Source organism: Chrysemys picta, chromosome 1 (genome assembly GCF_011386835.1).
Source record: "Chrysemys picta bellii isolate R12L10 chromosome 1, ASM1138683v2, whole genome shotgun sequence".
In the NCBI taxonomy this organism is placed as follows: domain Eukaryota; kingdom Metazoa; phylum Chordata; order Testudines; family Emydidae; genus Chrysemys; species Chrysemys picta.
In genome coordinates, this window is record NC_088791.1 from 197,145,171 (window position 1) to 197,171,880 (window position 26,710).

General features: G+C 40.6%; 1 protein-coding gene across 1 annotated transcript in view; it reads left to right on the plus strand.

Moving 5' to 3' along the window:
* The first annotated feature begins 560 nt into the window (after positions 1-560).
* BACE2 (beta-secretase 2) overlaps positions 561-26,710 on the plus strand; it is a 64,512-nt gene continuing 38,362 nt past the window's right edge. The window contains exon 1 of the mRNA XM_005304453.5: positions 561-1,123. Coding sequence (XP_005304510.2) covers positions 839-1,123 — 285 coding nt within the window. The 5' untranslated portion in view covers positions 561-838. The remainder of the gene's footprint in view (positions 1,124-26,710) is intronic.

The window sequence follows — 26,710 nt, forward strand, 5'->3', positions numbered from 1 at the left end:
CAGTTCAGAGGAAGGCTGGAGGGTGCGATTATAAAAGCTATTTACTTGCGTAAACGTAACGAATAAAGAGAGAGAATTGAAACTCCCACAGCGTGGAAAAATGTGTAAAGAGGAGGTGAAAAACAAGCTCTGGAAGGGAAGGTGATGATAGGTGTCTCTGTGTGCGAGGTTATTCCTCACGCTGGCGGTGACAGCCGTATCCTCTGTAATGAAAAGCACTGGCGAAATGCCATGCTCGCACACAACCTCATTTGCAGAAGCGGCTGGCGCTGGGTGATGTTATCTGAACTGTGATTTCCATACTTGGTTCCAGCGACTCCCTCCCGGCGACTCGCCCGCTCGAACCTCGCAGGGGGACTTTGGAACCGGCTCTTTCTCTTTCTCAGTGTAAACGCGGCCAAGCCGCAGAGAGGACGGGGCAGTAGCTGGCAGGACAAACTTTTCCCTGGGCTGAGCCCCGCCCTGCACTGTTGGGGGTGGGTGGTGTTTGCTCCCCTCCCCCTTGTCCCTTTAAGGGCCTGGGTAAACTTTTTCCTGTTGGCTCCGGGCGGCCCCGTCACATCCGTTAGCCGGAGCCGGGTGGGGAAGTTTCTTGGCGCTTGTTCCCAGCACAAACTCTTGGGTCCCGCTGTTGCGCGCGGAGCGTCCCCCGGGCTCTGGCGGGAGCCGCGGTGGGGCGCGTGCGAGGAGGAGCCGGGCTCGGGGGTGCGAGATGAAGCCGGGGCGTGGGGAAGCCGGAGCCGCCCTTCTTCTCCTCCTCCTTCCCGGCTGCTCCAGCCCCGCGGCCAGGCGGCTGCTCCCTCCTGCCTGAGTCCCCGAGTGTCCCGCTGCCGCCGCGATGGGGACGCTGCCCGCGGCTCCCTGCCTCCTGCTGCTCCTGGCTGGCGCTGCCGGGCTGTGCCGGGCTCGCTTCTCCTTCCCCCTGCGGGTGTCTCCGCCGGCCGCCCCGAGGAACGGCTCCGCAAGCAGCCTCCAGCAGGCTCCCCCCGGCGAGGCGGACGGCTTGGCCTTAGCCTCGGAGCCCGGGGCCGCCGTCAGCTTCTTGGCCATGGTGGAGAACCTGCAGGGGGACTCCGGCCGGGGCTACTACCTGGAGATGCTGATCGGGACCCCGCCGCAGAAGGTGAGACTCCGCCGCGGGTGGGACTCCCGGGGGCCGGGCAAGGGACTTGCCTTCCAACTGGGCTAGAAGCCAGCCAGCTACCCCCGAGCCTACTGGCTGCCCTGCGTGCACGGCGCTGCTGCTGCCCTGCCAGCCGCCCTGGGCACCACGGACACGTCAACGAGGAAAGGTTCTTGGGTGGATGGGGGAGCGTTCCTGCATATTCCGGGGTGGTCGGGGATCGTTAGACGCCTTTAAACTTTCTTCCCATGGTGGCCAACTACTCACGGTGAGGAGTTCCCCTGATTTTTCCTCCTCCCCAGTGCAACGTTCTCCTCCAGCGCCGCTGGGAGTGGCAGCTGCCACTGGTGCAGGGGACAGTGCGCCTTCCATTAATAGGGGCCTTTTTCCTTAATAAAGTCACTGGTGCCACCATTCACAGGTGAGATCCCTTGCCGAAGGGATTGTGCATGAGCTCCGTTTAAAAGCACTATTAAAAAGGACACACACAAGCACACACACTATTGACAGGACCCAAGAGACCCTTCTCATGTAGTTTGGAAGACTAGAGAGGTACCTTTGATTGTTTATGGAGAGGAGGAAAAGTCACTCCTGGCTTCGTCGGCTTTTTCTTTTTTTATAACATTGGAAGACCTTAAATATCATAAGCATGTTGGTGAGTTAGACGTGACTGTTACACATGTGAGCGATGACGGCAAGTGTTAAAGGACTGGATTGACTCTCCATCTCGTCCCCCGTCGCCCTCCCCCGATGCCTTTTAATTGCCAGACAAAAGTATTGTTAGGTGGCGAAACACAAAGAGAAACTAAAAGATATTGTATTGCACCCGTGCTAAGTACAGTTATACGCTTGCAACTTTTCTGAAAGGCAGCATTTCCATTCATTGGCACTTTGCATGAAAAACGAATGTCCCCAGGCACAGTAATTTTAAGGAAATCCTGCAGAGCCGGTCTCTTTGTTTCAAACTGTTTGATGTCAATTTGATTTGAAACAAGTTTCTCTGTCATTCAAAATATTGTATTTACCATACCTCATCTTATTTTTGAAGTCAGCCTTGAGGTGTGATGGAGTAGGCTGACAGCCAGACGCTCCTGATCTCCTCCCCCCCCCCACAGAGATTACTTAACCACTCTTACTAAATTAAGTGCGACAGTAATGTAAAGTTTTAAAACATCTTAATTTTTATTTAAAATGTAGCCTCTATATTTCTAATAGTTAAGCAATGCACTTCCTGTGGTTAGAATTTGTAAAGGGAGGGGGCAAGGAGGAGGAATAAAACTTTTGAAAGAAAGAATTGAAAACTTGGTTGTTCTTTCATCTGTGTCATGTGGTGGACTGTTGGTGGGGATGACTTGTCAGCTGAGAAGGATTAATTCTCTAAAAGTCCTTGGGGCTTTGTGTCATATTTTTCCCCCTCAAGTTTAGTACTCCCATTTAAGTGAATGAAGGGACCCTATGTAGGTGAAAATGCTTTTTTTTTTTTTAATTTTTTTTTTTTATTATTCTGACTTCTTACCATAATGAAAAGTTAGTCAGTCATAGAGATACTTTGAAAACATTGAAACATGATCCCATTGACGTTTATAAGTAAAGTCATGCATGTGCTTAATAGTTGGCAGGATCAAGACTTGTACAGTTAAAACTTTTAAGTGAGGTGCTTTACAAACTTCCTTCTCTGCTTGACTCTGAAATCACAAACATATATCTGATGCAAGTGTACTTCAGAGTGAATAGTATAAACTGCTAAGCAACTAAAGGGTAGTAGCTCTCTTCCTCTTTCAGCCTCTATGAAAGATGATGACTTATAGCACAGTATCCTAGAAATACCAGAACTCCAATTTAGCTGCCAATCCACCCTCATTCTATTATTACCAATAGATTCAAGTGCACATACATTCTTTGAGAATTATTTGAAAGCTAAAATGTCATGGTGTTTTTAGGAATGTTATTATATATGTCTTTTATTTCATGGAGTTGTCCTATTTCTGATGAATGGTATACTTTATGGCTGCCTGCTATTCCAAATCTGAAGATTGAAATATTAGTTGGGGAGAAGGCATTGACTGCACTAGTCTAACTTTTTATTTCTTTAAATAATCTGGAAACAGATTAAATGCCTTTACTCAATATTGTATTATTTTTCCAGCCTCGAAATGGAAGCTATAAGCACTTTTGATAAGTGGAATGAAGTCTAGTTTTATTTGTATTTTCCATGTATTTTTACTAAAGTGTTGTCTACTTTGCTATGCATCCGAAGAAGTGGGCTGTAGTCCACGAAAGCTTATGCTCTAATAAATTTGTTAGTCTCTAAGGTGCCACAAGTACTCCTGTTCTTCTTCTTCCTACAGTTTTTGACAAACAAGAGACAGAAGTCTAACTTTTTTTTAAAGATATCACATTTCCCCCAGATTCCTCTAGTGCAGTGTTTCCCAAACGTGGCTGCGGTTCGCTGCTCCAGGCCAATGGAAGCTGCTGGAAGCGGCACGGGCCGAGGGACGTGCTGGTCGCCACTTCCAGCAGCTCCCATTGGCCTGGAGCGGCAAATCGCGGCCAGTGGGAGCCAGGATTGGCCAGACCTGCGGATGCAGCAGGTAAACAAACCGGCCCGGCCCGCCGGGGCTTTCCCTAAACAAGCAGCGTCCCAAGTTTGGGAAACACTGATCTAGTGCGTCTATCTTGAGCGTTCCTAACATTTGCAGAGTAACACTTTCCTCCGATTACACTCATCTTGCTATCCTCTCATCCCATTGTGTTCCCAAATTGTGCCTATATTGAGACTACACAAATATTCCCCTTGTAACTTTAATGCAAAAGGGTGGGTGGAGGAACTATATAGCTCTGAGTAGTCAGCATGATGCAGTTGAGTTATGATCAGTTGCCATTGAAACCATGGTGGAACTTGAATTTTATTCTAGTGACCAAGCATCTGTTTTACGCAATCAGTTCAGTTTAATTATTAATGCAAAGCATGAAAGCAGCTTTTGTAATGGCAGTTTGTTCTGCTCAGAGGGTCAGCAAAAATCTGACCTAATAAAACTTTCTAAATGCCAGTTTATAAGGATAAAGTGGTTATTGGGACTAACTGTCTTTATTGCAAACTATGAATTCCAATTCCCATAAAATTATCTGGAGACAGTCCCTCTATCACTGTCCAACTACAAAAAAAACAGAGGAATATGTATTAAATACATTAACTATGTGTTGGGCACTTACAATATGTGGCTTGATGTTTCAAAGGTTATAAATTCTGGCAGTTCTGGATTCAGTTCAGGGTGTGGTGATGGGAGAGTAATTGCTGCCAGTGAGGATGTGATAGGATAGGACAGAAAAAGGGAGGCCAATTGGGTAAAAGCCAATTGAACTAGGGCAGGATAGCAGATTATTACAGGCTAAATCAGTGAGCAGTGGTGGTAGGGAAGGGAAATAAGGGATAGAACTAGGCTTTGAATGAGTGGGTGAGAACTGGAAGGAAAACCTAGGATGGAATCAGCAGAGTAAGGAATGGGTTTTTTTGTTTGTTTGTTTGTTTGTTTGTTTTTTTAACCATACACACATAGGAACATGGACTTTGGGGACAGGTGATGCTATGTGGACCTGCTATAGACTACCTTTGACATAAAACCTTAAATAGTCATGTGCCTGACAAGATGTGATAGATTAAAAAGTGCTATGTGTTGATGCAACATATAGTAAGTATTTTTCTGGAAAGCATCTTCTACTCTGTGGGCTTGTCTAGACATGTTGGCCAATGCATTTTAATTAACATGATTTTAAACAAGACTTTGGACATACTATGGATAAAGCACGTCTGTGACACCCTGCACCCCATGTTCACCACTTTTATATGGTTATGATATATTTTGTACAAAGTATGCCTTGTGAGGTATTGTTTGAAAACACATGATCTGCTAAACATCATTGTCCTGTTATAATGTGTGTAACAACACTGCATGCGAAATGATGAGATTTTACTGCATAATATTACTAAAATGTGTTATGGTTCTGGAAATGCCCAGAATTACTCATCAAAAACAACACAAAAGACTGAGCACAGGTGCTGAGAAACTATTAACTGTTTAATTGGGCGTTCACCAGCAGGAGGGAAGGTATAAATAGAGTATTTACAATTTTCCTGAAGGACCGTTTGCAGAGCACATACGCATTGGAAGTGCCTACCCCCATGACCCAGCAAGGATTTTTCCAGTACAAAGATTTGGGGTATAAGAAAGGGGGGGCAGTAGGGGAAGGACGCTGTCCACCTCTCCTCTCCTTGCCACCACTTTTCTCTCTGCTTATGACATCAACGAATATCTAAGGACACTGAATCAGGGGGAGACAGGTCCCAGGCTGAAAGGAAATCCAGCCTGTGAACTGACAACTGTGAATTGCCTGCAGCATCTGGTGGGTGAGAGATCTGTTTGCTTCAAATCTTACTTAGCTTGATAAAGTTTAGAACTGCAATCTAATTCCTATTTTTTTCTTTTGTAACCAAATCTGACTTTTATGCCTTATCACTTATAGTCACTTAAAATCTATGTTTCTGTAGTTAATAAACTTGTTCTATAGTTTTATCTAAACCAGTGTGTTTTGGTTGAAGTGTTTGGGGAATCTCTACTCAGGTTAACAAAGGCTGGTGCATAATCATTTCCTTTGATGGACTATTAATGAGCTTGCACTGGCCAGGACTCTACTGAAGAGTGCAAGACGCACATTTCTGAGGGGCCAGACTGGGTGTCACCCTGTATATAATTCGTGGGTGGCTGGGCATAGCATTCATGTATCCACCAGAGAGTGATTTTTACATGATGGTGGCTGAGTGAGCAGAGCATGTAGGGGTTGCTGTTCACCACCAAAGCAGTGTAAAAGGCATCTCAGGCTGTCGGATTAAGGGGACACAACAGTCCTGTGGTCCAGATTGCATCTGGGGAATGTCACAGTGACTCGCATTTAAAAATGTGTTGGTCAAGCCTAGGTACTCCTCTAGCAGGAAGCTGAGGAGCACATCTATATTTCAACATCTGCTAATATGAGTTGAATTCCTTTCTATCTTTTCTCTGTTGCCATGTAGTGTGACTATATTCATAGTTAGAGTGCATTTGAGGGGGAAATGGCTCACAGCCTTTTTTCTGCATGGATTTTGGTTTGGGTTCAGGTCTTGTAAGTGCACAAGATAGTATTCAGTTGTTCCATCCTGTAATTTGTAAGCATCATATTCATCTTAAGAAGAAAAGTGGTTTTTCTGTCAAAGACACAGCATTTCTACAACTTTGTCTAACCTCTTACTGATTTTCCAACTTGGCTTTTATTATGTAAACAAGCGTGTGTTTCAGATGGTTTTGTTTACTTTAAAAATATACCCTACTAAAATCAAAAAAGGAATTTTTTTTTATAATCTGTTCTGTGTGCAAATTTGAGTAATGCTATCTGAAGAATTGAAAGGGGGGGGGGGGAAACTGCTATAAAGCAAAGTAGTATGCAGTGATGGTGTAGCCATGTCTGTCCTAGGATATTAGAGAGACAAAGTAGGTGAAGTAATATCTTCAGGTCACTGAGGAAGAGCTCTGTGTAATCTCATCTGTCTCATCAACAAAAGTTGGTCCAATAAAAGATATTACCTCACCCACCTTGTCTCTCTAATAAAGCAGAGTAGTTTAGTTATCCCAGGGAGAAAAGTGGATTTGACTTAGTCATTGTCTTTACTCTTCACACTGGGAAGAAGCTTTAAAATAATAGTATAGACAAAGTGCTCTCTCTCTCTTTCTCTGTGTCTCGGTTCTACAATGACACCTAGCACCATGGTCTCTGAGAGCCTCTCGAGAACTAAAAACATAATAGTCCACTAGTCTAACTTCCTTTTCCCAAGTCAGTTTGGATTGTCATTATTGTTTCCTTCTCTCAGTTCCCCCAGTATTGTTTCCCTCTTTCTTTCTTTTCCCTTGACCTGCTTCTCATCCTCTTACTTTTTTTTTTTTTTTCTTTTCTGATTGGCGTCTTATTTTCTGGAAAAATAGACCGTGTATTAGGGAACAAACTCTTCTTCCTGCTCTGTAGCATTCCTCCTGAGATGCAGATTTTTGGTTTCCTGTTTAACAAGATGATCTAGGAAGGTTACATGTTCATACAGTACACAAATGTGCCACTTACATTAGGAAGAAATAGTGCATGGGAAAGAGGGGATTTCCACAAAAGGTAACGTAAAAAGGTTGGATGAGAAATCTCCTATTAACTGAAAAAAATTATAGTGCATCAAATACAATTAATGTGTCATAATTAAAAGGCTCTGTTTTAAAGGGGTACTGTCAAGATAATGATTACACTTGAGAATTATTTCTCCTTACCTATGTTTTCTAATAAATTATGAAGAGTAAATTAGACTTTTAAAAATTACTTTTCTTTGAAGTCTGTACTTAATTCAATTTGTGAATGCTGCAATTAAACTGCCAGTAAAATAGAACATAACCAGCTCTCTCTGTCTTTCATGCGTTAGCATAAACTGCTGTTATGTATGGCTTGTATGTGTTCAAAAAAGTTTAAACAAATCAGTGTCAACTGCATTGTTTTATATGTGATTTAAACTAAAAAGATTCATATTACAATCATATTTAGTAATAATACACAATAATACTTTTTAATAATACACAAATGAACCCATATTTGGGGCTAAACTACTTGACAACATCACTTTTGTTCATTATATCCATTATCAAATACAATAGTTTAAAAAAATAATAATTAAAAAGTGAATTTTGAAGTAGAGGGACTTAATATAAGTCCCTTCTCATTAAAGGCCAGGTTCTGCCATTTGAAAGGGGGAAGGGGGGAAGTAATCCAATCCTTTTGACAGATATCTTCTAGATAATGCCTTTTGATATTTGTTCATGGATCTAACTGTGTGAGTAGTCTGCAGATCAACACTTCAGAACCTCAGGAAGTGTTTAAGCATATAATCTATTAGTCATATGTGGAAGCAGGATTTTTGCACTTTCTTCCCCATGTCAAATCTTCATTCCTTGTTCTTGCCTCAACAGTAACTTTCATAGCTGGGAACACTGTTAATCTCTCTAATTTGCGGGAAGGAGTGGGGGAAATACTATATAAAGGACATTTTTCTCGTTTTTTACTGAAAGGCCAGAATGCCAAAACAAAATCTGAAAGATTGTTCAACAGTAAAATAATTAAATGGTATTAGCAAAAAAGCTGCACATCATAAATACAGTATAGGGCCAACAGGCGGTAATTTGAAGGCTGCCTCTGGCAGCATAATTTTGGGCACAGAACAATGATGTTTACTTAGGGCTCTAAAGTGATTGCAGACATCAGATTTTTTTAATTTCAAAAGTGAGACTTTTGACCTCCTAGACTAGCTCCTCTTCAGTATTTTCAATATCAAATAAATATGATGCTTCTGAAATTGAATTCTAGTACCTGTTGGTACAAAATCCTTGACTACTGATGCATTGCAGCATTATAAACTAGTAACTGTGGCATGTCATTCAGGTCAGTGAAGTGAGAAGTGTGTCATACACCGGACATAAAGCATGTATGTGGAAAGTCATCTAGGCCAGTGGTTCTCAAACTTGGGCCGCCGCTTGTTCAGGGAAAGCCCCTGATGGGCCGGGCTGGTTTGTTTACCTGCCACATCCACAGGTTTGGCCGATTGCAGCTCCCACTGGCCGCGGTTCACCGCTCCAGGCCAATGGGGGCTGTGGAAAGCCGCAGCCAGCACAGCCCTTGGCCCGTGCTGCTTCTCGCCACCCCCATTAGCCTGGGGCAGCGAACCACGGCCAGTGGGAGCCACGATCGGTCGAACCTGTGGACACGGCAGGTAAACAAACCAGCCCGGCCCATCAGGGCTTTCCCTGAATAAGCAGCAGCCCAAGTTTGAGAACCACTGATCTAGGCTGTACCACCATACTGCTGACTTGTGGTATGGCATGGCCCGCATTTGACAGCAAGGTGGGAAAAGTCTGTGTCTGACAAGTGTGATGGTGAAATGAGAGGCATGTCCCAAAATGCTTTGCCCGCATATTGCTTTTTTGTGTGAAGAAGCAATTGCCATATCGGTGTGTTTTTCTCAGATTCACAGAATTGGTTCTCTGCACATTACCATGAGGAGAAGTAAGGAGCTAAACAAAAAGATATGTTAGATACTTTAAAAAAATGCTTGGGGATGAGCTGAAATTCTGCAGTTCTAATCCGAGAGAGGAGTACAGGGCTAGGGTTTTCCTTCTACGCCACCAACCTGAAAAGTGAACAGGATAATTTTAATATGACTGAATTTTTTCACTAGTGTAGCAAGATCATATTTGACAGTCAGAAATGTTACTCTGTCTCAAAATAATCCTCATTCACTTATGGATATGAAATCCTTCAAGGAAGGACAAAAATTCACATGCTCCTGAGTGCTAGATTTTTGCATTTGGATATCTGATATAACTGACAGTTGGATGGAAAACTGCAGATAACCAGAAAACTCCTTAGTGACTAACTGTGGATGCTCACCTTTGCCAGATAAGGGTGATGTTTGTTGAGTCAGTTGACTCTTCTGGCTTGCCTTTGCCTGACAGTTTACTAAAGATTAGTGTAATCTTTCCCCCCACTTTCCTTAATGCTACATCATTTTCCAACTTGCCCAGATCTTCTCAGTTTCTCTGTAGAACTGCTCTTTCTGAAAGTTAGAGGATTTACCTGCAAATGCTCATTTAGGGGTGGAAACTACTGTTGGTGTCAAACATGTGATCAGGGTTTTGTTTTAAGACAAATGTTTGAGATCTTCCGCATGGATAATGTGGCTTTTAGTGTGTAATTAATCACTACATGGACTCAAAGGTTCTTCTACAAGGTGAGTGAACTTCTGAGAACCCCGACTGTTGTAATTTGCCCAGTTTAAACTCACCCTTTTTTATTCCCATGTCTCCCTATACTAAAAAGCTTGCTTGGTGCTCTGAGGGGGGCACCAGTTTCTGTGGGGTCTTCAAGGGCAACTGGAAGAGACCTGACCACTGTCTCCTTCCACATTCTCCCCTCCTATAGCAATGGAAGGGGTGATGGGGGAATCCTTTTCCTGCTGCAAGAGAAGATGGTATTCTGTGTCCCCTAGCAATTGAGGGTTTTCCCCCCTATCTCCCCATTCTTTCTCTTATGCTTATCTCCCCTCTTTCCCTTGTGTTTCCCTTTCTTGCTGCCTATATGGATGCTTCTTAGAGCCCCAGTCCACATCTGGCATTCCTACCCACCTGACTCAAAGAAACCGCCAATATGTTAATCATGTTTTCAAAACTGTCGTGCCTAGATATTTGGATATCTTTCCTTGATTTAGTAATCTGAATATGTGCTAAAGGTTATATATGCCATGAGGTTAGTATTGGCAGGGCAGAGGTGAGAGTAATAAGATTTTATGTAACAATTCTTTTTATGTATATTCTAGTTGTCATAGACTTCGTATCCCTCTTTGGGAACCCTATTAAGCGTACGTGTCTGGTTAGTGACTCACTGCATAGCTCTTTGTGTTCTAGAACTCTTAAGAAGCAGCACACCTTTGTGTACTGTTTGGAAGGAAGTTGCAGAAAGCAGAATTTGCCATATTGATAAGCAAACTGATGGAGATTGGAACTTTAAGAGCTGCTGTCATCACACAATAGTTTGCCAGTCCTTGCCAGAGCTGAGGATAGTTAGTTTCACACACAGGCTGAAGGGGAGTTATAGTCACAAGTAAGGAGGGCAACTATAAACATGTCCTGTGAATTATGTTTGCAGTGAACTTCATATCAAACTTCATCTTAAGAATCAAAAGATGACTTTCTAACTTCTAACCCTGCAAATTCAACCTGACATCTGAAAACAGGGCTGGGTTCTGGCTAGGTCATGCATCCTCCTTTGTAATAAAGATTTTTATAATGAAAATTAGTTAACATTTCTGTTGAGGCATGAGCCACAAGAGAAGCCAGCCATCAGCCATTTTACATAGTTGTTGGTTCTACATTAAAGTAAATCTTCAGTAAATAAGTCAGGTAATAAGAAAAAAATATATATATTTTGTTTTTACTAAAGCTGCACTTCAACTGTCCTCTGTAAGTAAAACTGTTTGAAGCATTTACAGTGTGAATATTTTTAAATGTACTTGTGTTACTTCTAACTGTCCCATATGGCGCAGTATAGTGAAAAGTTGTCCTTTCCAGTATGCGTGCTAATCCACTGTAGGTGCTGGGAAATGTCTAGATGGTTCTGAAAAGGTTAACATATCAAATTGTGTTAGTTGGTAAAATCCCAATTATGGAAAGCAGGGAGAGACTAAAATGTTAGGCATAGTCGTAAAATCTACTTTGCCTATATTATTTACTAGAAAAAGATCCTGGAGTTGCACCATCTTATCTTCTGAGATCGGAGGCACCAGATATATTCATGTAGCTATTTAACAAATTAAAATATCTGAAATACAATTAAAACAAGTCTTAAATAAGAAAAGGAAAATACTGTACATCAAATCTCACAAAACAAGTTGTGACAGTTTATCAGAGACTCTTACTTGAGATGCGTAATGCTCTATTTTTTATGTAGTCGCTCTCTGAGCTCTTAAGTTAATTTACTATCTGCCCTTTGGAGCACTGAAACCCAAAGCTGCAGGATGCGGCTAGTATGAAGTCTGGTATTCAAAAATCTGAAGCATTCAACTGAGAATCTATAGCTTTAGTTTTGGCAGCCCATTGAGCTATGAACTTGGCAACATCCATGGAAGTAGGAAATTTAAGGCTGTGCAACAAAACCAAGCTCTTGGCCTGGCTTGGAGTTGAAGTCCATAGACTTGTATACATTCATACAGCTGTTTCTTGCCTCCTTTATAGATCGCATAGTTCAGTGCCTTGAATGTGTTTGAGGACTTGGTTTCTAATGGCATCTCTTTCATTGACTTGTATGATTTTTTGGGGGTAATAACTTCATGTCTCTGTGCTTGTTTTCGGCATCTGTCTAACAGAGATAATATTTGCGTTGCTGAAGTGCTCTTAGAAGGGTGGATGGAAAGCACTAGATAAGTGCTTACTATCATATCCCAAATAGTACTTTTAAGTACAACTAGCACAATGGTCTAATGAGTAGACCCACTTTTTCTTTAAATCATCTTTGAGGCGAACACAACATTCTGAGTAGAACAATATGACCTCATGTGTTCTTCCCTCACCTATCATTCCTGGAGCTCTTAAGCTTTGAAAAGCCATGTATTAACAAAAGCAGGGGGTGGCTCCAGGCACCAGCGTAGCAAGAGTGTGCCTGGGGTGGGAAGCCGCAGGGGGCAGTCTGCCGGTCGCTGTGAGGGGCGGCAGTCAGGCAGCCTGAAGGTACGCCGAAGCTGCGGCACCAGCAGATCAGCCGCAGAAATGCCGCCGAATCCGCGTGACCACGGACCACCCGCAGGCATGCTGCCAAAGGCCGCCTGACTGCTGTGCTTGGGGCGGCAAAAAATATAGAGCCGCCCCTGAACAAAAGTATCTGTCTCCAAAGCGAATACCTTGAAGAAGAAAAAAAAAGCATGACTGAAATATATCTACCCCAATGAGTTTAGTTTTAAATACCTATTTTTTCTTTGCATTTTGAGATCGCAGCCTTTTAATATTCTTGCAGTATAAATGACTGTCTTGTTCCAACTCCTTTCCCCTCCTTCTCACCTTCAAAATATAGTTCTCTTTTTCAAAACATAACTTTTTACATTTTATATTTTCCCCTGCAAGTCCTTCTCTCAAACTATCACAATATTTTGACCTCAGATTCACATCTCTTGTGCAGTTTGAAGCCAGCGTTTTTTATTTATATTTGAGACTGTTAAATAATAAGGCACTGGCCTACGGCAGTGCAATTCACACTGGGGGACCAGAGTGAGGAGTTTGGAGAGTGGGAGATCCTTGTGTTGCTCTTTAATAGCTCTACTTGGGGGAATTCTGGAGGAGTGAGGTTGATTTGCTCCTGAGATGACTACCGGTTCTATGTCTGCTACAGAGAAGGTTGCTGTACCACAGCAGCTTTGGTAGAAGGGAGACCAAATGGCATACAAAATATTTCCATGGGGTGGGAGGACCCCCTCTTTCATCCCTAAAAAAACCACCAGTAAAGATTTGACTTACCTGAGTTTTCCTAGTTTTGTGGGTTAGAGTTTTAATCACTGCACTTGATTCGCTCCATTTATTTCCAGGTAGTGCAGCAAACATTAAAAATGGCTGTGCTTGGAAACCTGTATAACTAGGCTTGGAAGGATTTGGTTTTTATCAGTTATTGTCTGTAAACGTCTATATCCCCATACACACGCAAACTCATGACAAATATGTCAATAGCAATTGAAATTTATAGATAGGCAAAGTGAGAAAAATGCTGCTTGAGAACTTGTCAAAATGCAGTGATTTAGATTTTTGAATCTGGCTTATTATAACTAGACTAACGAATGAATAGGAAAACAGGTATGATTTGTTGACGTAAAGATATTTACTTTGTCACCATCGCATGTCAAAATATACAATCTGTGTTTTACCAGTTTATAAACATTCAACTTTTTGACTCTCAACACCTGCTCTCATTAAATATCTGACCCCTCCATAGCTTCTCACAGCTGTAAAAATGTAAATAAACAAGTTTAATAATGCTTACAAATAAACATAAATATTATCTGCTGAAATGATTTTAAAAAAACAACAACAAATTCTGCCAAACCTATTTATAACATGAGGACAGTTTGAAGATAAATTCACACTCTCTCTCAATATAGAAAACTACTTGGATCTTACTGACTTCAGGATTACACAGGTTTTTTGTTTTTGTTTGTTTTTCCCATTTCAACATTACCTTTTGTTACATGGTATGACTTCTGAAGCTAGGTAGAGAATAGGTATGAACTGAACTTGAGATTTTTTCATATAGCAGAGCCTAAATTATTGTAATGAACAATTGAGCTAAAGAAAGGTGGCTGTAACTTGACAAATTAAGTTAGAAGCTAATTTTGGAGAGCAAAACCATGAGAAGATTGAAATTCTAAACCATATACAATTTCTAATCAGAATAGTTCACTTGGTATAATGCAGTTTTTATATTTAAGCTTGCTGATCTTGATTTTGTTTTTATTTTAATTTTTTTCTTAATATGATATGGACTGTCAGACTTCCTTTTCTCTCTCTCTCTTTTTTTTTTTTTTTTTAAGAATGGGACAGTTTTAGTAATTTTACTTTCTTATAAGTTACCAAACTGGTTACAGAACATGTATATAAATTTGGACATGGTAAATAAACAGATCAGCACAAACAGGGTTAGGACCCCTCCCCTTCCAATCAGTATACCACATACCAACACTACCAGATTCCCAATGCGGGGGGTGGGATCAGGGGTACAGTTTTCTATGGGTAGATCCTTAAGGTCCTTATCTGCCTTATTACCACAACACGGGAGTGTAGCAGTCCACGTGTTCCCTCCTTTTGCCACTTTACATCATGGAATCTGGGCAGGGTTTACAGTAGTGACAGTTGTGATTAGCAACAATGATTGTTCCATTCCAGGCCAGGGAATCCTTGGGTTCCCCTTTGTAGGTCTACCTGTAATATTTATGTAACAATTTATACATCATCCTTCTTAACCCCCATTTTGTGCCTTTTTATTTGCACTTGATTTCTCAGCTTGGGTAGACTGTGCTTCCCAGGCAGGTCATACCATGAATTGATCTTTGCTGCTATATGTATTAACCCTCCTTGTACAATATCCACCAAAATAACTGTAGTAACAACACAAACACACAACACAATCTTCGTCGCGATAGTAGACCCACGGTGCTCTGGTTATTTTTCCGCGGGAGCCAGCTTGCTTGTAGAGTGTCTGACAAACAAAAGAAACATTTCCCAGCCCCCTGGTGGGGACAGATTATTGCCTTTTACAAATCTCCTTCCTGATTGCAGGAAAGACAAAAGAATTACCTCCACACTGTCCTTGTTTTGTTCTATAGTCAGGCTAGTGAATTATCCCACTGTTCATTTATGAAATTCATGAAGTGGTGTATCTCAGTTTCCCCTCTTGTACAACAGATTATTTGTAATGGTTTCTCTGCTGGGCATAGCTATAAGTTTATTCACAGGTAATAGGTGAGAAGCATTATTGCCATATGAACTAACAATAACATTAGCATCAAATCTATTACCGGTGGGTGTTTATAAGTATCTTGTTATACTATGCCTTTTATTTAGACAATTTGTCTTTGAGGGCAGTGGGTTCATTACCCTCTTGAAATCTTTGCATACACTTTTTAATTTAATTGTGTCCTTGGGGTTTTGGTGAATTACAAGGTAAGGGTGTCATGCATGTAAGCAGACTCCTTTTGTATCTATCTTCAGATTTTACACACACACACACACACACACACACACACACACACACACACACACACACACACACACACACACACACACTCTCTCTACCTGTTCCCTCTTATATTTTCAGGCTTCACTTGTTTTCCCACCTTCCTTTCCTGGAGGGCCATAATCTGAGTCGTCTTGCTTACAAGTAGCTTGTTTGCTGACCAGGTATATTTGTTATTTGCAGCTCCTTTGTGCTGCCATTTATGGGCAGTTCTCTCCTTCCCCTATCAGCTAGGTAATTTGTATTCACAGAGATGCTTTCTGGTTTGCTTTTGGATCCAAAGCTATTAGCAGCTCAGAGACTCTGTCTTAAAAGGGACACAATTAACTTCCCTCCAAACTCTCTAGTATTAATTTCTGTAAACAACTGCCTTTTACCCTGTGCTGCCTTAACCTCAGGATTGTTCAAAAAGTCAGTGTAAAACTTTGATCTCCATGGTCGCCCCTGGATCTTTTACTCTAAAAATTTCAACGGAATCCAGCAGAATTCCATCATGCTTTTTCCAAAAAAACCCAAACATTTCACATGAATATCTAAAGTACCCTCCATTAAAACTTCAGAAAAACAAAAAGTATGAGAGAGGGGGCTAGGGTGGAAAGCAACCAATTAACCCTGTGAAGTTATTTTAAAGTACAGGCTAGGAGAATGAGAAGAAGAAAAGGATATAGTTAGTTCTGAGCAAAGGTAGCGTTCCTTACGTTTAAACAGTTGGGAACCCCCAACCCTGGTTTTTATCCTGGCTCTGGGAGAAGAGGGGGCTGTTGTTCTCCACTCCCTAGGACCAAGTCCCAGCTCCTGTCTCTTAAGGTGGTCTGTTAACTCTGCTTTTGACTCCAAACCCTGTTATGCCAAATCATAATTACCACCTCTAACTCTAATTTACAATCCTCCAGTAGCCTTCACTGGAGTAGCACCAAACTTGAAAGATTACTGGCAGCTTCCCAGTTCCCAGCTCTGATGCCGCAGAGCATTTACCCTGAGTCCTCCTTCCCAGCTCTGACACCGCAGAGTCTTGCCTGTGTCCCTGTTCCCCATTTCCCCCCCCCCCCTTAGCAAGCATGATTCCATATTCCCCTTCCACTTCCTGTTTGATCCCAGTTTATATAGCAATATTCTCAGCTATACCATAACCAACCATTTTACTGAAATTTAATTAACCAATCCGAACACATTGTAACATAATTCTCTAACCAATTATATCCCACTACCCTAATTAACTTACTCCTAGAAAAATTAATTATACAGCAGACAGAAACAATTAGAGAACCAGACAGATTAACAATAGAAAAGTGGGGGCCATAAAGATAAAACAGTACAAAAATGAGGGTTTCACAACCATTGACAAGTGATTTCTTGCCAGACAGGATGCTATCAAACTAGATGCTATCAAACTAAGTTTTCTTTAACCATCTTAAGATCTGTTTCTTTAGCTGGTGGTGATGGGGACTATCCGGACAGGATCATCTTCCTAACCACCCAATACCACCTTATTTCAGTGTGACTGGTTTGGGATGTGAGGATGAGCCAAAGGCCTTAGCCTAGGAACAAGGCCTCAGACTATCCCAGTGAGAGAAGGCGCATACACAGGCAGACTTGTGATTTTGATTCTTTGTTTTATACCTCTATAACTAGCTAAGTGATAAAAAATACACCTAAGTTCTTAAAGTATAGGCCAAAGGTCGGCAACCTTTCAGAAGTGGTGTGCCGAGTCTTCATTTATTCACTCTGATTTAAGGTTTCGCATGCCAGTCATACATTTTAATGTTTTTAGACGGTCTCTTTCTATAAGTCTATAATATATAACTAAACTATTGTTGTATGTAAAGTAAATAATGTTATTAAAATGTTTAAGAAGCTTCATTTAAAATTAAATTAAAATGCAGAGCCTCCCCGGACCAGTGGCCAGGATCCAGGCAGTGAGAGTGCCACTGAAAATCAGCTCGCATGCTGCCCACACATGCCATAGGTTGCCTACCCCTGGTATAGGCCTTTACAGCAGTGTTTTCTCAGGAACTGAAATTGGGGGGGGAGGGTGTTGGAATAGTCGGGGGGGGTGGGGGGTGAGGGCCAACGAGGGTTGAGACCGTGAGGGCAAAGGTGGGCTGTATGGCACCAGAGTAAAGACTGAAAAATGTTTCATGACCATTTTATTAGATTTAACTCATGTTTTAAAATCATCCAAAAATTAAAGTTGGCTACTCAAGCCTGCTACAAAGTACTACATCTACATTTGTCTTGGTTTCTTGTTGTAATTTTGCACTCTTTGTTGTCGTCTTGTGTGTCCATTACTTCCAGGCTTTCATGATATGTTCATCATCAGGCAGAAGGTGACTTTTTTTTTCAGAACACACAATTCTATTCAATGAGGAAAAGGTATGTTCAACTATAGCTGTTGTGACTGGGAGTAGCAAGAGATGAATTCCTCCTACTTTTATCTCAGGAAACATAGCACAAAGATTGGGTTGAACCACTAGTGATGAGAAAGAAGTTGAAGTTAAATCTTCGTTCGTCGTATGCTGTTCCACTCTGTGTTCAAAATTCTCCATTCTGTCCTGATCACATAGCAGCCCTATTGCTGGCAGTGCCTCACTCCACTCAACTGTAAATGTTTTATAAGACAGGCATCTGTAAAAGCTATGTGGAGATTGAGTCGAATCCAGATTTCTGGATTCAACAAGCACTTCTTGTCCTCTTCACTTAAGGAGTCAATATAATTCATTAGTCAACTTCTGGACTGAAGTTGTTGCTTCTTCCAGTACATTTTCCATGGATATCTCTGATTGATCCAACGGTCACTTCTATTGCTGGACAAAGATCTAGTACTGTTGTACCAGAAGCCTGGATGACATTGTTTAATGACCCAAGTGGTTTCAACAGTAGACTTACAAGAGAGAGAGAATCGTGATAGTCTTCTCTGAACTTAGTAACAAAAGTAGTCCACCAGCCTCCTATTTAGATCTGTCCTATCTTGATGGATGCTTTCCAAAGCCAGTAATAATAGTTGCAGTAATTTTAAGACAACAGCCGAGAATCGCTCATAAGAGAGCGCATGTTTTCCCAGGTTGGACTAACAATCCCAGTGTATCTTCTATTTGTTTCCAAGACGTTCAGTTCTTTTGGACTCTTGCTGAAAAAAAGATTATAAAAAAGCCATTAAATTTGTGGCTTTTTAATGACTTTTTAAGATTCTGCAGCTTGTACTAGTGCTAGCTGGAGTAGATGGCCTCTGTAGTGGGTATGAGAGAGATTAGGGTTACACTTTTCTCTGAGCAAAGCTTGTACTCCACTATGTCTTCATGAGAAGTTTGTAACTCCATCAAATGCACAAGCAGCCATTTGTTTGGGGTTCAATTTACAAGCATTTAAGTCTTCTAAGATATCACAGATGCAGCTGGTGTGTCTTCTATAACCTGAACATCTAGAATGCATCTACTGGCCTACCACAGACATCAAGGTAACATATGCAGTGACTTAATACTTGATGCCTATTTGCACTGGTGGCTCATCAGCCACGTATGCACATATTTTGAATATGGTGAGAGAGTTCTTCACTTTTTCAACTGCTGAATCTTTCACGGTTACACTGCATGCTTCTAGAGAGTCAGCTGAGGTTTTTTCAGAAGCATAACGAGCATGTGCCAGCCTTGTTCAAAACCAGTGTCCAACTTCAGGATTAACAAGTGACAATGCACTTAACATTGGCCTCCAGTTTGTAGTGTGTGCTAGCTCTTGCTTAAATAGAAAATATGGTGTAACAGCCATGTTGGTTCACATAAACTGAGTTGTGTCTCCAGCATTCTTAAGTCTCATTAAGTTCTTCTAAAACTGCTTTGACAGTGACTGGCTTATAAGGCTTTCTGCATATTGATACAGTCCAGAGGCATGGTATTTTGCAGCCTTTTCATATAGGTTGTCAGTATTGGCTTAGCTGATCAGTCTGGCAAACCAAGCTCCTCCACTTTTACTATATAAATTCATGGTATGCCCACATTTTAAATACTGCATGCAGTTCTGGTCACCCCATCTCAAAAAAAGATATATTGGAAAAGGTACAGAGAAGGTCAACAAAAATGATTAAGGATATGGAACAGATTCCATATGAGGAGAGATTAAAAAGACTGGGACTTTTCAGCTTGGAAAAGAGATGACTAAAAGGGGATATGATAGAGGCTTATAAAATCTTAACTGGTGTGGAGAAAATGAATAAGGAAGTGTCATTTATCCCTTTACAAGAACTAGGGGTCACCCCATGAAATTAATAGGCAACAAGTTTAAAACAAACAAAAGGAAGTATTTTCTCACACAACGCACAGTCACCCATGGAAATTTTTACCAGGGATGTTGTGAAGGCCAAAATTATAACAGGGTTCAAAAAACAACTAGATAAGTTTCATGGAGGTTAGGTCCATCAATTGCTATTAGCTAGGATGGGCAGGGATGCAACATCATTCTCTGAGTGACCCTAGCCTCTATTCGCCAGAAGCTGGAAGTGGATGACAGGGGATGGATCACTCGATGATTCTCTGTTCTGTTCATTCCCTCTGAAGCACCTGGAATAGTCACGGTCAGAAGACTGGATACTGGGATAGATGGACCATTGGTCTGACACAATATGGCCATTCTTACATAAAAATAATTATAATAAAGTTTTTAGTACAGAAACTCCCCAAGAAAATGACCTCTTGAGATAGCGATGATGTGAGATAATGACATTGGCAAATAATGCATTTTAAAAATCTTGGCCTACTAGGAAAAGTATTTATATAAGTTTCCCAGTCACAAATCTAACATTCTGTAGTGAAGTCACTAAAACATAGTCCAATGCTCTGGCCGCTGTTATCTGTCATGCCACCGTTCACTCTACTGCTCCATCCTCAATGGCCCTGCACTGTCACCTTCTGTTGCCACCTGCCACTGTGACCTCTGTGAGTCGGTCTCTCAAGGTTCCACCCAGCTCTCAGTGATTTCAGCTCTCAAGGGGGGAACCTTGCTGCTAGTCCAGGCTGGGCTGTGTCTTCCACAGAAACACTGTCCTACAGCAGGTCTAAGCACTTAGACCTGATTCTCAGTGATTTCAGCTCTAGTGGTCACTTATGAAGTCTAATCATCTCTCTCTCTGTAAACAGGAGAGTGTGGCAGGTCAAATAGTGCCTGTGACTCTTAGGCAGAGCCTACACCACCAAGTGAAACACCTGTGCCCCACTGTCTCTCTCTTCACTAGGATATGGCATCCAAACCTCCTGTTTAGGGAGTGCAGTTCAGTTGAGGGTGATCAATGCTTAATTTGTAATGAAAGAGGTGTCCAGGCTCAAGGAAGTTTACTTTCATAACTGATGTGACAAGCCCAGAGGTCCCAGGGCTATGAACTGCCGAGCCTAGATGTGCTGTCAAGTCCTAGCACAAATCAAGTATTGAGGAAGACCCCCCATTTGGCAAGTTAAGACCAAAGTTACTGTTTCCCAATATTATTATGAATTCAATTTTAGTATCTTATTAGATTTATGTATGGGCAAAACAACTTGTTTAAGTGCAAGAGGATCTTGTTACTTGTTAATAAATAATCAGACTGTTCATAGTTGGGCAAAATAAATAATATTAACTAAAGTAAATATTTAAATTAGTTATTTAGAAGTAGCCATTTAAGGATTTGTCTTGAGAAGGGTCAATTACAAAGATTCAGAATTTTTAAATCCCACTATTTCTCTTTAACCAGATGTATTCCAGGAGACGGGGACTAAATGGTCTAATCACTTGGTGATTAACAAGAGGAACTGTTAGTATTTTAAAGTTACAGTAGCATTTCAGTATCCCAGTAAAATCATGATACAAGTTTAAATCTAATTCCTTTGCAGTGTCTTATTAGTTAACTTTCTATTGCCAATCCATGTTGAAGTTTTGGAGTGACTTTCCTTGGGTAAATTTCTTCTCTCCCCTCCTCCCCCCAAATCTGTCTGTGAGTGTTTGCTGCCTACGCAGGGTAGCAGAGGGTGTATGTGTGAGGGGTACTTGCTTCAGAGTTCTATATAAAATATTCTTTTTCTCTTATTTCCATAAAATTAGGAAAATGCACCTTTCAGGCTTGTTTAGATTCAAAGCTAGTTGATGCACTGGAACCCTCCCGTAGAGCTGTTACCTGCTTGGATCCTGGTCTTCTTTTAGAGTTGAGACTAACACTGGTCAGAGTTATTAGTGATCTCTTGCTGGTTTTTGATGGGGGTCAGCTGGCCTTTCCCTACTTTCTACCACCTGGCATCCCTCACTGGAGTTCTCAAACACAAACTAATCACCGTACAGTTCTGATACAAACTAATGACTGGTTACCGTGCCCTCTCCATTTCGCTGAAACTGCTCCCACCATTGCCAACATTTAACACAACCTTTTCCTGATCGAGTCCCAGGACCTGCACTCCATTCCCATAGACCACTCTGCTGCTTTCGATGCTATTTGTTGTATAATCCACATTAAACCACAGCTGATCTTTGACTCTGAAGACTGGACTATGCAAATAGGTTTTTTTGTTTGTTTTGAGTCTGCTACTGCCTCCAAACTAATGGACCTGATCCTTTTAGTTGCAGTAGCAGAGGTTTATACTTTTAAATCGAAAGGTCACACGTTCAATTTCTTGTGGCCTTATCTTTACTGAGGTGGTGATGGAGAGGGGGGCTCAGTAGGTAAATTCTTACCGCAAGGTAAAATCCTAGTTAAGACAAGGCATTTTGTAGTTTTCACCTGAGTTAGCAGCTTGAGTTAAAACACTTAGTTTTTCCATAATTTAGCAGATCAAGTTATTAACTGTCTGGTCTTCACTAGGCTTTTACCTCAATTTAAGAACATACCCCCGCCCCAACCCCAATGAAGATACAAAGACGCATTCAGGGGAGTTGTTAAGTCTCACACTGCTCAAAACTTGTCTTCCCTTGCTTTCATGCTTCCTACTTCTCCTGCTCCAAATAAGATTTATAGTCCTACTCTTTCTTGCTTGAGTGTGCCCCTACCATAAGCTATTCAAGGGGCTGCTGCCCACCTTTAGGGACTATTCCCTTAATATGTATAGAAACTCCAATGCTTGCACAAGTGAGAAGCTCAGTTAGTAAACAGTACCCTCTGACACATGCAAATCTCACGAGACACAAGTCGACCATAGTTGAAAAAACCCAAACCTGTAGCATTAATTCATCTCTTATTTTGTTTTACACATCTGTAATCAACCTTACTAGAAGTAATTTGCTAAACAATGCATTAAAAGAGGGAAAACAATTAAGTTTGTAGTTAGTAATTAGCAGCCAGAAATCGTTCAGATAACACTTTTTTTTTTTTTTTTTTTTTTTAAAGCTGGTTAATGGATAGGAAAATTAGCAGCCAATTTAAATACTGCCTCATTTAACACAATGATTCCTAATTACATTATCAGCCCATCTGGTAAGAATTGCTTGCAACCATCAAACAAGACAGAAAATGCAATCTAACTACTATATATTATGTTTGCCCACAGTTGTGTGTTATTTATTGGCACTGATTTTGCTAGTTGGGTTCTTTTACAATTTCATTTCTGAAAATTAATCATTTTAGAATTCTGAAATATTGGTTTTTAAAAACAGTTACAGTATTCTTTTATTATCTGGAATGATATTATAATATTTACAGACAGATTTCTCAAAACAAAAGACAGCTTCACTATAGTTTTTTTTTTTTTCACCTGTTCCTTTTGAAGATACATTTTATTTATTTAAATTAAAATGAATTAGAGGAATATTTGGAAGAATGCCTAAGTGTATAGGATCCCAGTGTTGTGCACAGCAATCAGAAACATCGCCCCACTTTTTTGCACATAAAGTAGAATATACATTTACAGCTAATGCTTTTCAAGTGAGCCTGGAACAAAGTACTGTCCAACTTTGCTAATCTCTACAAATGATTGAGATCCTGTTGTAGAATTTCCAGGTTTGCATCATTTCTGGGCAGTTCCCAGATTGCAGTTACACAGTCATCAATTATTCTGTTGTACCCTGCAGAAGAACCCATAGAATGGTTCTCAGTTGTTTCTGACTGGCTGTTATACAGCTGCTCTGACTCTGAATAAGTGGCCCACCAGGCTCTACCCAACTAATTCTGCAACACTGGCTAATGTTGTCTCCATGTAAATAGCCAGCCCAACAGCGAAAGCTCTTTGATAGCTATTATAAAAGGGAGAAGGGACAGCATGCAGTTTCATGAAGGTAAACTGTGAGTCCCCAGGCTGATCGGGTGGGAGTGGCAGAGGGGAAGAAAGATATCTAAACAGAAGGAAGGTTTAAAAAGGAAGCTAGGGTTAGAGAACTGGTAATCCACATGAAAAAGAAAAAAGGTGTACAAGACAAAATGCAGACACGGAAACTTAATCATTTCTCAACATATTTTGTTACACAGGTGGTGTCACACATTTTACCAGTGTGTCACATTGTTTGGTTAGGCTGTTGAAAGATAGGCAGATGAACAAATTTTGCAAGTCAGTGAGTAAGCAAATGAAAATGTCAAGGCTAGCACAACACACAAACACACAGACAACTGCAAAATGATTGTAGTGATTTTACAAAATATTCAACAGAGCATGTACTGAGTACTGGCTTAACATAAGAGACCTCCCCCTAGCACTTCTAGCTGGGGTTGCCAACGTTCGGATTGCAGAAAACCGAATACCCCTGTCCTGCCTCCCACTGACTTCAATAGGGCCAAGATTTCACTTTGTAAGTATTACCCTAATCATGGCCCCTTTCCTACAATTGTGGACTCTTACACCTGCACAGGGCCCCAGTGAAAACAGTAAGGCTCTGTCCAATGCATAGATCTGCCCCTGTGAAGCACATTGTAGGACTTGGGCCAAAGTTCCTTCCCCTCCCTACAAAGCACTAGTCTCTTTCCTTTGTTGTGACAAGGGGATGGGCGTTCTATGGACGAGTCAATCTGCCCTGCTACATGAATGGTGCTTTTTGTAGTTTAGATTAGCATTTTTTTTTAAATACCAAAAATGAGCTACTGAAACTTGCTAAACCAGACTGACAATAGAAATATGAACATCGGCTTGATAAACAGTCATTTAGAAAAGAAATATGGGAAATGCCATATATCTCATTTGAGAATAATAAAAGGCTATTACAGTTTAAATATAATAATAATCAGCCAATCATGATAACAAAATATCCAGTATTTGTTACTGTGCTTTCCCTTCTGCCAATTCCTTCAGTTGCCTGAACATTAACATTTCTTCCCCCAACACATGTCATTTCTTGTGGTGTCATTTTTCAGACTGATACTTATGCTCAATGTCTAGATTTATCGCATATCCCATCTATCCTATTCATGATATATGAACATGCTTCATTGCTGAACACGAGCTATTCCTTGTTTATTTTAAAGCAGTGTGAAGTTTAGCAACTTCATTTAATTCCTCCTTGTACCAGATTTTTAAAAGATACTAATCTTTTTAAAAAAAGATGTGGTTTGCTGTAAGATGCCTCTGCTGACAGTCAGGGGTTCCTACATGTACTCCAGGTAATTTCCAGCCATTATTCCTAAACCAAACATTTATTTTATTTTATTTTATTTTTAGAGGCACTTTTTAAGTTTAAAAAACAAACCATTTTTCAAAACATAAGTCTTTGTGAGTTGAGTCCTCTCTCTAGCTTCTCAAAGACCCTGATCCTCCAAACATGCACACACTTAAAATTCACGCAAGTGAGGAGTCCTGCTGGTTTCAAAGTTAAAGATAAGCATATGTTTAAACATCTCCAGAATCAAAGCCCCAAAGCTCTGCCACATTCCACTGTGTACATAAACTCCCTGGTTTGTAGGGTTGCTCATGAGCATTAGGCTGCTAGCAATTATTTTAAGATAGGGGATTTTGAAAACACGAGGTAATTATATTGGGAAAAAATGCCCTGGGTAAGCCACATTCTACATCTATTAATGGAAGTGGTATTTCTTTAAAATTATGTTCTAATCAGAGCTTGTTCCTGCTCTTCAGTGCAAATGCCCAGCCTCATGTCTTAGAAAAAAGTTACTCTGTATGACCTGCGTGCACAAGGGACACTAGCCAAGTTTTCCCAACATGATCAGCAATGCTTGTCTGCATGTTGTAGGCCAATTACTGTCCCTTATTAACAAGGGTGCTCAAGGAATAGAATTTTAATCTCAGTAGCACTTCTCAAAATCTTTCATTGATTTATTTAGTTAACTGAGGTCTGTAGTGTACATAGATAACGTATACAAACTTTCTTTGAACTCACAGAACACAAGATTATATATATATAAAAATAAAATATTTAAAAACAAATGCCCCATGAAAATTATGAAAAAAATTTAAAAAATCCCTCCTCCCCCCAATTCTTGTGAAATACAAATTAAAATTTCTATCCTTTAGGGAGGATTTGGGAACTAAAGCATTGGCATTCTGCTCAGCATTTACAAGAAAACTGATTACAAGCAGAATGCCACTGGGACTTGCTTTTAGAAACTACTATAGAGGAGAGGTCTCAATACAGATGCAAAAATGATATTAATAACATTATTTTTAATACTAGGTCATTAAACTTGCGAGTGCCTTTACTGAAGCTTATGGTATATTTATCATTACTTTCGTATGTATGGTACTTGGAGAAAAGTACCTTACATGCATACACTTTTGTTTAATTCTATGAAATATTGAAGCTGACCAAAGCAATTTTAAAAGGCTTTTACCTTATCTCCCAAGCACAAGCAAATATCAGGGAAGATGAACATGGCTTTAGAGTCATAAAATATTTATTACCTCCAAGTATGTTTATACAGACTCTGGAAGCCAGCTTTATAACTTCGATTTTGCTTTAACATTGTGTATTATTTTCCTTTATACGATGCTTTGCAGGATGTATATAAAAGTTAGTTTTTGTGTTTTATGCATAATATTTTATCAGAGCCTGTAATTACAAATTGTAACTATACTGCAAATGGTTGATTCTAAAACTAGAAACCATCTGGTCAAAAACAAAAACAAAAAACTTATTAGCTTGCCTTATCAAAGAATAGGACACATCTTTGTATAAGATGCGAGTCTGATACAAAGGTAATCCTTATTTCAAGAAGGCAAACCATGTCAAGCATTCATATTTTAGGCAGAGATCGGATTGTGAAAAGAATGTAGGGTACGTTATCAGAATAATCGGTCTAAGTAAATCTACACAAAGAAGTCTAGA